Consider the following 14,488-nt stretch of genomic DNA (forward strand, 5'->3'; position numbering starts at 1 on the left):
ACCATATGTTTGCACTCATAGGTCTAACAGGAAAACAGGAGAGACCTAATGGAGAACCAGGGGGAGCGGAGGAGGGACAGAGAGTTGGGGAGAGAGAGGGATACAAAACTTGAGAGACTACTGAATGCTGAAAATGAACTGAGAGTTGAAGGGGAAGGGGGAGGGGGGAAAAGAGGTGGTGGTGATGGTGGAGGGCACTTATGGGGAAGAGCACTGGGTGTTGTATGGAAAACAACTTGACAATAAAATATAAAAAAAAAATAAAATAAATAAATAAATTATGTACCAGAAAGACTAAGTTTTAAAAAAGAGGCAAAATACTGTATCTCTTTATAGATTGAATACCTCTTGGTTCAACAATCACTTACAGAGCCTGCAAACATCTGGGGCTATGCTAGGCACTGAGAATAAAATAAAAAGGCATAAGAACTGTCCTGCCCTCCCTGATCCTTTGGACAAAAGGAGGGACTTTTGAGCCTACAAGCCACTGTAAGAATTGTCATCATTAGAAATGTGTGCAAAATGCTGTGGGACCTCACAAAAAGAGGTAAAGCACTTTGCCTGTAGAAAATCACCAGAAGTGACTGGTAGCATTTGAGCATGGTCTTAAAGCAAGAATAGAACTCTATCCAAAAGGTGCAAGGACATGATCAAGGGAGACCAGTGGTGAGTGCAAAGGCAAGGAACCAACCATGTGGTAAATGTCAAGTTGTTAGTGTAACTGCAGTGTGTAGGGGAGTGGGGTCCAGAACCAATAATAAAAATTATTGATGCCATGCCAAGAAGAAAGAACAAAATTAATAAATAAACACATCTTCAGAAAAGTTTAACACTACCCCAGTGTGACCTAGCTGGTAAGTAGTGGAGGCAATTTCAAATCTAGTTCACCTTGTCTCAAAAGCCATCTCTTTCAGACAGATGGCCACATTGTATCAAGCCGCCTCTGCCCATGAAGAGATGGAGCCATTACAGGTAACCAAAACCTCAAAGAGAGGCCAGACATTCCATAAAGTATGAAGAAGAATGGAGCTGGAAAATTCATACCTGCCCTCAGGAAGCAGAAAAATAGAGCAGACATACTGGCTGCTTCCCAAACCCACTCTTGGATGAAATAACAGAGAAAAAAAAGCTACTTCTTTTAATTGTGTCTCTTAGATTCCCACACTCTAGTGGAAGACAGGCAGGCAGCTGGCAGCTCAGCAGGTTCCCTGGGCAGGGAACCTGCCCTGAACACTAGCAAAGAAACACAGTGCCCAATGCTTTCTATTTTCCTCAGGTCCCTCTTTCTTCGGAACTTAGACTACTTCCTGGTTTCATAGTATGGGCGGCCATGGTGGGAGAGTTAATTTAGTCATTGACTCCTCCTTGGCTGACTGCAGAAAAGATTAGTGGCCTGTACCATTAACTACAGGGCAGCCCAACCAAAATGAGACTCCAAGAGTTGTTTAATGTTGGCAGAGATCTTTTATAAATATCTCCACTTTTCTTTCTTTCTTGCTTGCTTCCTTCCTTCCTTCCTTCCTTCCTTTCTTTTTCTTTTCTCTTCTCTGCTCTTCTTGTTCTTGTTCTTGTTGTTCTTCTTCTTCTACTTCTTTTTTTCTGAAGTTTTTGGTCCTGTCCTGCTAGGTGGTAACCGTCTGTGGGTAAGGAGAGGCCTTTAGTTCCATTTGTCCTCCTTCCCTCCCAACCCTGGCTCTTCTTTGCTGGAGAAGTTTTTCTCATCTGCCATCCTAATGATCTCTGTGCCACATGGGGCCCCTGATGCTGGTGCTGACAGGCTGCTCATTAGTGCCAGGGTGCTGCAGTCAGCCGATGGCATGCCACAGCTCTGCTTCTGACACTTTTTCACAGAGCTGTCACTGAAGTCATGGTGCCTGCCAGCTCTGGTTGAACTCAAGCTGTGATACCTCCAGTGCCAATTAGTGCTTCAGTGTCCTGCTTGGCTGGGGAGGAAGACCTGTCAGTCCAGATGAATGGGAAGATAGGTGGGTGTGGCAGGGGTTGGGGGGAGGACTCAGGGCATTGACAAGAAGAACTTTCATCCAATGGTCACTTTGTCCTCACCAACTTGGTGAGATTTTTGGTGCCTTTTAAAACTATGAAAAACAAGGTCCAGAAAAACCAAGTGATCCCTGGGGCTTCTACAAGTAGAGCAAAACTGAGGTTGGAAGGGAAGATATTTGGCAGAGGAAGTTTGGTTAGTTCTGCAGGAATCTGTCCACAGCTCACACTGCATACCTAAAGGGAAGTGTTCCATAACAGGGTCTGGGTTTGGAACCCACAAGATCTATGGTCCTGCTCTAACTCTGCACCCAGAGTCTTTATATGGTCCTGAGAGAAACCAATCAATCTCTTTCCCACTTCAATTCACATACTCTCAGAGGCAGGGAGAATTTTTAAACTAATATTTCTCTTTTTCATACTTATTTCTTTCTTTGTATTTTTATTTTTTAACCTATGAGAAGAAGTGAATTTTCATATATAGTTGAAATAACTTTCCATGGCAACATACAGGATTATTTTATAAAACTGTTAGGAGCCATTGAGAATTTAGGCATCATTAGGGTTGGGAGAAGTAAGACACTAAAAGGATCAAGAGACCCAGAAAGGCCAGATGAAGAACATATGAGAGTAACACACACATCAGGAGAGTGGCAGCAGTGAGGCAGTGATGAGGGTGGAAGGGAGCTCACTAGAGAACCACTTTCAAAGTCACTTGTGAGCCTTCTCAACTTTTTCAAAAGAGTACATGAAAAAGAGTTTCCTTCAAGGAGAAGTCAAGACCAGCCACAGCAGGTCTCCCAGTAGGAGAACTTCGGAAAGCTTGACAATCCTGTAAAGACAAGGAAAATGTCCTGGAAATTCCCCAGTAGACATTGAGCAGGAAACACCCAGGTCTCAACAGCAACATTAAAGTGAAGGAAAATCCCTCAAGGATGAGGATGAAGTCTTTGAAATGGGAAAACAAGCATGTCTCTTCAGGGCACTGGCAAAAGTAAGTGCTTGTTCATGGAATCAACAATTATTTCTTGAATGTTTTCTAAGCTGCTGAGCATTATGCTAGAAGGCCAATAAGCAAAGTGAGATGTAGGTCCTCAAAAAGACATAAGTTTCAAAGAATTCATGAATCAGAAATCAGAACATCTCTTTAAACAGCCCCCAGTCAACATTTGAGTACAAAGTATTCTTTCAATAGCCTTGGTGAGGTTTTTATTTTCAGTGTTTTGTTTGATGGGAGAGAGGTGGAGGTGGGCACACTCAAGAGGGCAGCTCCATTTGGATGCTCAGTGATCCTTGGTTCCATAGGTATAGTAGAACCTGCATGTTAGCATTCTGACTCATGCCTTCACATGAGTTCCATGTTGGGCTACTGGGGATGTGGCAATATAGGGATCTTACCCTTCATTCTAAAGCTCTTACAGTCCAACAGCAATTGGAGACATAAAAATTGGGTTTTGAGAAAACTTTTCCAAGAAGAGGGAGGTCCTAAAAAGCACCTTTTAGGATACACAGAAAACTCGGAGGAACAGAGGGCCTTAAGGGTATTCTTTTGTATATAGAAAGTCTAGAGCTTAAGGTTGTGCTAAAATAAATTATTGCATGCCTATATGGAGACAAAAGACAAGGCACAGAGACATGAATGGGGAATGTGTCCATAAGAGATAGAGACTCCTGATGGCACTTGGGCCCTTGGAGTAGGATGCTAGCACTTACACAGAATTGGTAAGTGGCCAATAAAACATTCATGCACATCCAGGTAGAATTTCCATGTGAGATAGGGAGAGGAGGAATCTTCCTTCTGAAAAGACCAAGGCCAATGCAGAGGTAAGCAAAACCCATACACTACAAAACAGGTGTTCAGAAGGAGGTCAGGTATCTTTGCAAAGCTTGTGCACTGTTTTCTTGAACTCTTGGGAGTGGTAAGTTCATGAGGAGCACTAGAAGACATATTGCCAGTAGTAAGAGAAAAATACTTCCCATGACCAATGGCAACACAGAGTGTATCTTGGGAGGCCTCATCTCCCTTTCCATCTTGGATATGGACAAGTGACATTTTCTCCATCTGATGTAGAGTGAGGCACATAATTTCATGGGCAACACCTCTCCACCCCGCTCCAACCAGATGTTCACTAAGTGGCTGTGCATCACAGTACATGAGCCATTACTAAAATGGTAGTTAACGTTTCTCTTCTTTTCCACATAAAAAGGGGTCAAGGCTGGGAATATACACTCTAAAGAGGTTTTTAGAAGTTTATTGCAAGCACCACCATATGAGTTATGATGGAAGAAAGTAGGATTGTTCAGAAACGTACAAAACAAACACATCAGTCTCGAGGGAGAAAATGCAATGAAGCCATCAGAGTCGCCAAAGTGCTTGGCCTCCATCAGGTGTCCATTCAGGCATTTCATGGGTATGTGAGAACCATCCAGATTGAAACATGATCTACCCACACAGGATGGAACAAAAGATGACAAGAGCTCCCTGCCTTTGAAGGATTTGCTAAGATGTGGCATATTTTTTTTCTCCAAAGAACCCCAAGCTTGTCCCAACTTATTTAAAGTAAGTACCCTTTTGGAAATATTTAGTGGGGAAAGATAAAGAAAGGTCTTACTTCTAAGGGTCTCCAGCTTCAGTTCAGATCTGGCAGAAGCCCACTGACACCTCTGATCTCCAAATAATCAGTCACTGGGAAAATAGTACCCTGGTGAGTTCTGAGGTGATTAGTTAGTGCCTGGCATGTCTCATCACTTTGAATCTGGGATAGCTAATCTGGACCAGGGATCTGGAAAAGGCTGTTCATCTAAATTACTCTGATCCACAGGTAGATTCAGATTATCCTTCTCCTCTCCCCTTGATCCATCTTCTGTTTCCATAGCAGCCAAAACCTCATCAAAATGGAAGCATCTGGCACAGGCTCAGGTAAAGTCCCCTGGGGAAATGAGTCTGCTTAATGGCCACAAAAGGAGTAAAGGGACTCTAAGGTACACCAGTGTGAACTTCAGCAAGATAAAAGGGAAGAGGACGCTAACACAAGCGGAGAGACAGAAGTAATTGTGAGGAAAAGAGAAAGAGGGAATAAGGTGTAGGAAGAAATGAAATTAATGCACAAATGTTTAGAAGGCTGGGAGAGGAAGGGAAAGTAAAGAATAAAAAGAGAATGCATGAAAGGCCAAGACAAAAGGAGAAGATGTACAGAGGAGAGAGTGAGGAGAGTACTTAGAAAAGGACAAAGAGCCACAGAGCCAAAGAGATGGGAGAGGAATTCAGAGAAGATACCAGACAGAAGACAGAAGAAGACCTGCAAGAGCCTCTCAACATAAGGCAAAGTGAATTTACCTGTATGACAAATGCCCACTGATTTTAAAGACACAGTGCACCCTGGCATCCAGTAGTACTGGGGACAAGCATTAAGCAGTGATGAATGGCATGCACTGTGAAGTTAGAAAGTCTGTCTATTTTGACAGCCCCTCCTTTGGAGGTCCCCCAGGACCATGTTCTCTCACTGGTGATCTTATGCACAGTGGAAGCCTTCTCCCAGCTTTGGGACCAATCCATATGTAAGGCCATTCCAAATCAAGAGAATTGCAGACATGTGAGTACTGTCTCTGATCCCTTTGCCCACAGTGGTAGCATCAGAAATCGTGGCATAGGATAGCTTCAGGCAATTCAGACCTAAAACGCTGAAAATTTCATGACTTCTCTGAGATTCTTAAGCAGGGAAAATCTGTCTCTGTCTGGGAGAGGGAATTCTGTATGAGGACCCATTTATAGTTACAAACTTATTTCATTTAAATGTCCAAGTGAAGTGGATACTGTGATATTCTGCTGTCTTCAGGAGGAGAGGATGTCTGCCCCAGGGGGCAGATGCTTTGCTGGTGGGTAGCTCTCTGATGCAGTCCTTTATGCAGACTGTCTCATGTAAATGGAGATGCCTGTCCAAGGTCACAACCCTTCAGGCGACAGCCCAAATTCCAAGGCTGTTCTGTTGGTAAAAAAGGCTGTCCCCCACCTCAACAAGGTAGAAAAGGCTGTCCCCCACCTCAACAAAGAGCATTGTTAAAGGGCAACACTGGTTTCAGAACTCTCCAAAGGGACAGCTGAGATGTGCCACTGGTCTTCAGGCAACTCAGCTTCTCCCTCAGCCTAGCCCTGCTTCCTTCCCTTTCCCTTCATGGAAGTTGATCCCAAGAGCTCCTCAAATAAACTTCTTACACGTCAATCACATTGTTAGGGTCTACTTTTGGGGGTCCCACCTGCAACATTAAGCATATATCCACTACTATGGTTCCTTTAGAATCCTTCAACCTGTAATACTCAGCCATACACATAACTTCATGCATACATGCCTTCATAGACCCAGCCACACTAAAATATAGCTCACATTAACTAGCAATAAGCACTGAAATGAAGCATCTTTATCCACATATCCTCTCAAATGTCACCTTTTCAAAGGCCTTCTCTGACCAAAACTCTAGTTCTTATGTCAATGTATACTGTTCTATTTTCTCATCCTTTTCACCACCTGTTATATTGTAGGTTCATTTTTTTGTCACTCATCTCCTGAAGGTTGAAGCTCATGAGAACAGAAATTGATATGTTTTGCTTTATTGCTATATCCCAAGTGCTCAGCAGAATGCCTGGGCTATTACAAGCACTCAGCACATATTTAAAAACAAATGAAATAATTTAATGCACCTTTCATAATAGCTATCTTAATGATAAATTGCATCTCCCCTTAAATTCTAAAGGTTTAACGTTTAATCCATGAAAGCACAAAACAACACTTAGTTTGGTCTACAAAACATCTAGACATTTAGACAAAGTAAATTTTGCAATTCACTCACACGTTGAGTTATATTTGTTATCCAAGATTAATCAGAGCAAAACAACAACAAAACCACAAACCAGCTCATGGACTAGGGACCAGATATTTGTCAATGCTGAGGAGGCCGTCTTGGACATTTTCCTTTTAGGACTATGACCATTCAAAGCTTTCTTTCATCCTCATGTGTTCTGTTTTTAGCATCTTACAACAACCACCTAGACAATGACACCAATGCTGATCGTTCTGTCATCAAACAGGACCAACAAAGTTCATCCAGAACATGTTACCACCATTGTACCCAGAAACAATTGGGAGTAATCTCCCCAGCATTCAAGAAATCCTCAAACCTGAATGCTGAAATCTTACAGGAATATATTCTTGTCTTGCAGAGATCACCAAAATTCTCTGCAGAGCCATGAGTATTCTGTTATCAGGATAACAAAAAATGTAGGGCCCTGTGGACAAAGTCACCAGTGCCATGACCTCCTAGCCATAACCAACAATTCTTCCATTTCTTCTCTTACCTTTTGGGGAGATGTGTCTCCAGGTAACCGTAGGCTCTGGTCTACCCGTTGCTATGCAGGTGAGGCTGATATTATTACCTTCGTTAATGGAGATATCTGAGGAAATCTCTACAATTTTAGGAGATACTGTAGAGAAAAAACAGATAAGAAGGAAATAAAAATCTTGCTGAAACATTTCTTTGTTGTCTTACAATGGTAGTTGGCAGAACAGCCCAGGGACTGAAATATTGGGACTATAGGAGTAAATGATGAGAAATTAGAGGAAATATCTTAAACATGAAAGAATTTCTTACCTTGAATTTAGCTTCTGTTTCCTCACATTTAACCACCGAGTCAGGGAGTCTGAATGGGAGTGGATTGCACTGCAATACTGGAATAACCATTCTCCTAGCCTCCACCCGCTTCCTTCTCCACTCTCAACCCCACCCACCTCCAACACACACCCACGAGTCATTCTTCACACTGCATTCAGAGTCCTCTTTATATAATGCAGTTCCGATTGTATCACATCTCCGCCTAAACACCTTCAGTTCCTCCCTATTGCCTACCTGAAAATATACAATCTTCTTTATGTCAGCATAGGAAGCAGTTCAGAATCAACCATCAATCTATGCTTCCACTGATGTTCCTTGTGGCTGTTAAACATTTGGGATCTACACTGTCCCTCATGTCCTTTTCAGAAAACTTCTGGTCATCCGAGAGAGAGAGAGAGAGAGAGAGAGAGAGAGCGAGAGAGAGCGAGCGAGCGAGCGAGCAGGGGAGGGGCAGAGAGGGAGAGAGAGAATCCCAAGCAAACTCAATGCTGCCAGCACAGAGCCCGATGGGGAGCTCAAAATCACTAACTGAAATCATGACCTGAACCGAAACCAAGAGGAGGACACTTAACTGAATGAGCCACTTAGGCACGCCTCTAGTTATCCTTTAAAGTCCCTATCAAATGCCACTTGGTGCAGCTTTCCCTACCCCTACTCCTCTCTGTCCTCCTTCACAGACTTAAGTTAAAGCTCTTCTTACCTATGTTCCCAGAGTACATTACACACACCTGATGGGGAGTGTCAAAGAGAACAGCAATTAGGCATAACACTTTTGGTCTCTTTGTCTTTCTCTACCATAAATTAATCCCCCAAGGAGGGGAAGGGTTTATTATCATTGGTAAAATTGTGAGTAGGATCCCATACTTCTTTCAGTGTTTTGTTTTGAAACCAGGCTTCCCTTAGACAATTAGTCTCTATTTTGGTCTTCCTCAGTCATGTGACACAGCGGAAGCATTCCATGGGTCCTGTACACCCTACAACACAGCCAGCACTTGCCTGTGTGTACCTGTCTCATTTTGGGGCTCCAAATTAGAAGCCCATTGTTGCTACACATCTAAGCCGAATTTTCTAGTACCATTTTTCCCACTAGTGAATGTGGTATTTAGCTCAAGTATGATTATTCATTTGTGTTATTTGCTAATTGGTTTATAAGGTGAGGGTGTCATTGATGAGCTCCCAGACTCCAATTCTTGACACTTCTATGTTATATAGTTATTTGCTTAGCATTGCTCATCCACTAACCAAGAACTTTTTCATAGCCTGAGCCATGATTTACTCATATTTATAAACAGAGCAAAAGCCCAACAAATATTTATAGGATAGAATTAAAATGATATTCAAGGGAACCACCTTTCCAACCTATTACATGTTTGTAACAACATCGGAACTGGATCACAAACACGTATCAGTTCAGTCTGATGGGCACTAGTTTCAACACATTAGTTCTTCATAAATTAAGTGGCTCCTCCATCCAGTTCCCTTGGGGCTCTTCAAGTTAAGCTCTTCCCTTGAATAAGCCATCCTCTGAGCCATAAGAGTGTGTCATTTCAGTGCATATCATCTACCCAGGACACAATGCCATCTGGCTTCCTGGAGATCCCAGGAAACTGAAACAACAAACTATTTCCTCTCCCAAGGCCAGAGGATGACACCTCCTCGTGTGAAAATCAGATTGATTGGAAATTTCCATGCTGGACTTTCTTCTTCTGCTTGAACCATTAATCACTCACTACTAATTGCCTTGGGCTTTCTTCTGCATGAAAATGGGGGATTATGCCAGTATCCTCTAGCCTTCATTCCTTCCTTCCTTCTTGCGTCAAGTCTTCCACTCCCTTCCCACACTCCACCCAACTGGGAACACTCATTAATAAGCATGTGTTGCACTTTGTTTCCTAATCCCCACACCTTTGCTGCTGATTTTAGTAACTTAGACTCTTTTCTCCAACTATATACATCTATTGGAATTATCGAAGGTCCAGGTGAGTTACCACCCCTTCCATAAGGTCTTCCAGATATCTTAATAAGGATGTCACCTCTCTTTTCTGGGAATCCCACAGCCTCTTCAAGGCAGTTACACTTGCTTATGTACCACTGGCCTCACCTTTCTGGTACACTATACATTATCTAAGCATAAGATATAGTCTTTATTTCCTTCTGTCTTGGGTAGGGTGTCCTGCATAAAGTAAACATCAATTAATAATTTTTAGATATAAATCCATATTGAGCTTTGGACAGAAAGGTAGTATCTGTGTATATGTGTGTGCATGTGTGCACACATTTGCACATGCACCTGCATTCTCACAACTATTTGGTAGGACAGATACAACTATTTGGTAGGAGAGTCAGTGTGGTAAGACATGGGGAGTGCCCATTGGCTCTATGATCCAGAACTTCTAATACATGACATTGCAATTTATGGCTGTACCATTTTAAAAGCTAGATTGAATCTTCCTGGACAGGAAGATAATTGATGGGTTAATGACTGGACACTTGATGATTTGCTGACTGTCTGAAGGATCCAAGTTTGTAAGTGCTCTCAGTCTTAAAATCATTTAAACTTGATGTATTTTATTCACTGCTTTAACTGTAACAGTCATTGCTTGTGCTACTACTCCCTGAACCCATACATTCGCCTGGCCCTTGCTCCCGCCCAGCATTGGCACCCACAAAGCTTTGCTTGCTTCCTGGAGGACAGACAGCTTGCATAATGACTGTGCTGGCCTTGCAGACGCTGCTTCAACTGTGCAGGTAAGTAATTTATTGATCTGTAAAGCACTCTGAGATGCTCTGCAAGGGATTATGTCACACCAACGCCATGCAATAAAATAAAAAATGATGGACTTTGTGAACACGGGGTGATTTAGGGTTTGTAGTTGGAAGTGTGCTTAAAGTACATTTTAAGTGGAAATCAGGCTGGGTAATGAATTACTTTTGCTTTGGAAGGGCTTATTGGGAGTTCATTTTCCTGGCTTCTTACATGATAGCTAATCTGCTAATCATACACTAGAGAACAATGGACAGTCCCCAAGTAGAAATGAAAGTGTTTAGGGCCAGAGCTGTCAGCACAGTAAGTATATTAAATGAGACAATCACACCTCATGCTTGGAAGAATCATCTAGAATTGTCTCTCTCTACTAACAGTTGGAATGTATCCAACTTATGAAGTAGAAGTTGGAGAAATGCTTCCTTTCCTTTCAATTCTGCCCAGGAGAGTAGCTCAGAGGTGGCACATAGACCCATATGTGTTTGAAAGACAGAACTTTCACAGCATAGAGCTGGGGTGGTTTGACCAGAGGTGCAATCTGAATTATTAGAACTAAATTGGCATAATACCTAAGATGCTATGGGATTAAAAGTATCATTTTCCAGGTGGCAACTGCTAGCACACTGTCAGTATTTAAAATTAAATTGAATTGATAAGGATGCACTGTGGTCTTAGCTAATTCATGTTCATAAAAAAAAGTTCTGGCCAACTAAGATAGGGCTATTTATATATATTGTATTGTTTCCATGGATACATTCTGCATCTTACCTCTTCTCATTATGCAGTGTGTTAGAAACATACTGGGATTGCTTTGTCTGTCCGTCCTTCCTTCCTTCCTTCCTTCCTTCCTTCCTTCCTTCCTTCCTTCATCAATATTCACTGATCACTTCCATATACTGGCATTGTGTTTAGCACTAAAAATTTAACACTAAACAAGACATAGCTCTTATACTCATGAAGTTAGTCTAGAGATGTAAAAAGTGGTCCAAAAGGATATCCCTTTAATGTATTGTGACACAGAGGAATAGAAATGGTATTAAAGGAATACAGAGGATAGATACTTAGCCAGCCTGGAGATGGATGTCACAGCAAACTTTGTGGATGTGTGACACCTAACTAAGCCCAAGAAGATAAGTAAAAGTGAATCTGAAAAGGAGAAGAGGGAAGGCATTGTATAAGAAGGAGACAACATAAGAATAATACTATTATTAAGAGTTTTTGTGGCAAGGCATAATTATTAATGGAAGAAGAGCTGCTAATGGAGGCTGGTGCAAAAGCCATTCAGCAAACATTTAATGAACAACTCTTATATACACAACTGTGTTGTAGGTATATGAAAGACATGCAGAAATATATAAATTTTGTTGGTCATCCACAAACTTACAATCTGTTTAAGGAAACAATGCCTATAAACATCCTAGAGAGTTAAAAAAATAAGCAAAATTTGTCACAATATTGTGCAGGTTGAATATCAAGTGAATGGTACAAACATGAAGTTCTGTAAATTGGGAAGAGGAAGGATCACAGAAATAGGAGTGTTAGAGTGGCTTCACCTTGGCTAGTGAGTCTATTTTGGATACCAACAAATGAAAAATAGTCACAAAGGCTGAGCAAGTAAAGCTACTTCAAGTGGAACAGGAACACTTGGGCATCAATGGGAAGGCAGAAATTTATGAAATGTATGAAGACACAAAGTTTATTTACCACAAAAGGCAAGAAAGAGTAATCACTAAGATCCTGACTCAAGTATGGTCAAACTGCATAATCTTAGCCAAATTACTTCACCTCTTTGTGCCTTACATCCTCATCTATGCAACAAAGCTAACAATTCCATGTATCTCACAGGGTTCTTTTGAGGATTTAAGGAGCAAGCTTATAAAATGGACTTAAAGGAGCTCCTAGCAATTTGAAGTGCTCAATAAGTAAGTTTTAATATTATATGTGCTTGGCAAACACATCATGTAGTGTCAATACAGAATGGGTGGTTGATAAATTTTAACTGATTCAAGGAAGAAGTAACATAAAGCCAAATTATGAAATAGCTTGAATCACTAGATCCTAGATTTTCACTGTATCCTATAGGTAACAGCATGCATTTGAAAAATTTTAAGGAAAAAATGCCCTAATATTTTCAATGTACTTTAGGCAAAATATTCTGGCAAAAAATGTGTCAGATGGAATGAAACAGACATAAACTGAAGTCAAATCAATCTATATTACAATGATATTCAAGGCATAGATTAAATTGTTGGCTCTGTAAGGATGGAAAGAAAATGATGGATTTAAGATCAAAACCCAGGAAAATATGCAGGTACTCGATTGCCATGATGGAGGAACTGGAGATAAAGAGTCAAGTATGAATGCCATTTTGTTCAACAGCCATGAGGTGGCTAAGTCAACACATCCCTGGGTTGCCTCCCTTCTATGAGGAGGCATTATTTTGATAAGTTTGATTCTGTTTTAGACATTCTGATGGACATGCAGGTAGATCTATCCTTTTGGTAATTACAGTGATGCCATTAAAGGTCTGGGGCAAGATCCCAGAATACAGTTTGAACGTCAACAGCAGAGTAGTAATAATTGAAGCTTCAAAAGTAAATGAGATGTGCTAAGAGCTCACAGTTCCTTACAAAGGCCATCAGCTAGCTTCCATGCACATGTATGTGACATCTTTGCTGGCTTTAAGTTCTGAATCTAGAAAACACACCAATATGGGAACAGGAAGACCAAGGAGTGAGGAGGTTATGCTTGGGAAGGGAGGCAGAGGCCCAATGAGCCACACTCTGAATACAGGTCCACATTTAATACATTATGTTAAGGTTTAATCTGGCTCTTATTGAATTCTAATTCAGAAGTGTAAATAATTAAATAAGATAATTATTGAAACGGTATTCTAGGGAACTTCCTCACTCTTGGTTTAGCTTCCACTGCCCAGGTGTTAAGTTTTAATAATTATGCTATTAATAAATAGCAATTTGCTGTTTTTAGCACACAGTAGATATCCTATTAAATCCAAATTAAGATGCTTTATTAAGCATTGCACAGTCCTGTGGGGCTGGGAATGCACATAAGCTTCTTGGACCAGGTTGCTCCACATGCCACATGCAGATCTATGAATCCCAGATGTCTTCTTTTACTGCCAGTGGCACTTCTCCTGCCTCCTCTCTGTAGTGAAGATTCAAGATGCCCATGGCAGCTCATGGACGTTTTCACAGCAAGGGCTGCTTCATTGCTAAGGCCTTGGGACCTCCGTCCTGAACGAAAAGGAACAATCTGGAACACCCTTAACTCTCAGCATCTATAACAATACTGAGAGTATCTATTTATTAAATACCTGCCTTATAACAGATATTATATATATATATATATATATATATATATATATATATATAACTTTATTTTATCCCTTCATTAACCCTGCAAGTAGATATTACTTCTAAAGAGCCCCACTGTCCTCATTTAGCTGGAACTGAAGGGTCTCCTGGAACATACACAGAGACTCACAGGTGTATGTTAACAGTGTGGTGCATGAATGGTCCATCTAGATCAAAGGGCTAAAGATGCAATCAAGCAGATGCTGGCTTGTGGACTAACCCATCTTTTCTTATTGGTCACTGTAGACCAGGACAAAATTGAGTTTCTTTCTCTCATTCAGACTGAACAAAGAGATAAGTTTGTCATGAAGCATAAAAATTCCTTCCTTGAGGTCAAAGGCCCTTCATGAACCAGACTCTGTTTCTCTCTCTACATCCTGAATCATTCTCTTTTTCTCACTCTACTGACTGCTCTTCCTTCTGAAACAGCCACAAGCCATTCATTCCTTGACTCAGACACATTCTTCTGTCTTTCTCCCTGCTCTTTACCTTGCTGGTTCTGTCTTATTCTTTAAATCTAGCTCCTCTATGAAGTCTTCCTTGATCACCCTTTCTAAAGTGGAACCTGCCATACTGATGGTTACATAATTGCCTGCCTCTCCCCAAAACTGTAAAGGTTTGTGAGCATAATTCATTCCAGAAACATGCTTGTAATCCAAAGCACTTGCATATCAAAGTGAATTTT

General features: G+C 41.2%; 1 protein-coding gene across 5 annotated transcripts in view; it reads right to left on the bottom strand.

Moving 5' to 3' along the window:
• Positions 1-14,488, bottom strand: part of NTM (neurotrimin) — a 938,616-nt gene that overhangs the window by 102,628 nt on the left and 821,500 nt on the right. For all 5 annotated transcript variants that reach the window (XM_029956913.1, XM_029956914.1, XM_029956916.1 and 2 more), the window contains one exon: positions 7,352-7,477. In XM_029956913.1, coding sequence (XP_029812773.1) covers positions 7,352-7,477 — 126 coding nt within the window. The remainder of the gene's footprint in view (positions 1-7,351; positions 7,478-14,488) is intronic.

Source organism: Suricata suricatta, chromosome 11, assembly GCF_006229205.1.
Source record: "Suricata suricatta isolate VVHF042 chromosome 11, meerkat_22Aug2017_6uvM2_HiC, whole genome shotgun sequence".
Lineage (NCBI taxonomy): Eukaryota > Metazoa > Chordata > Mammalia > Carnivora > Herpestidae > Suricata > Suricata suricatta.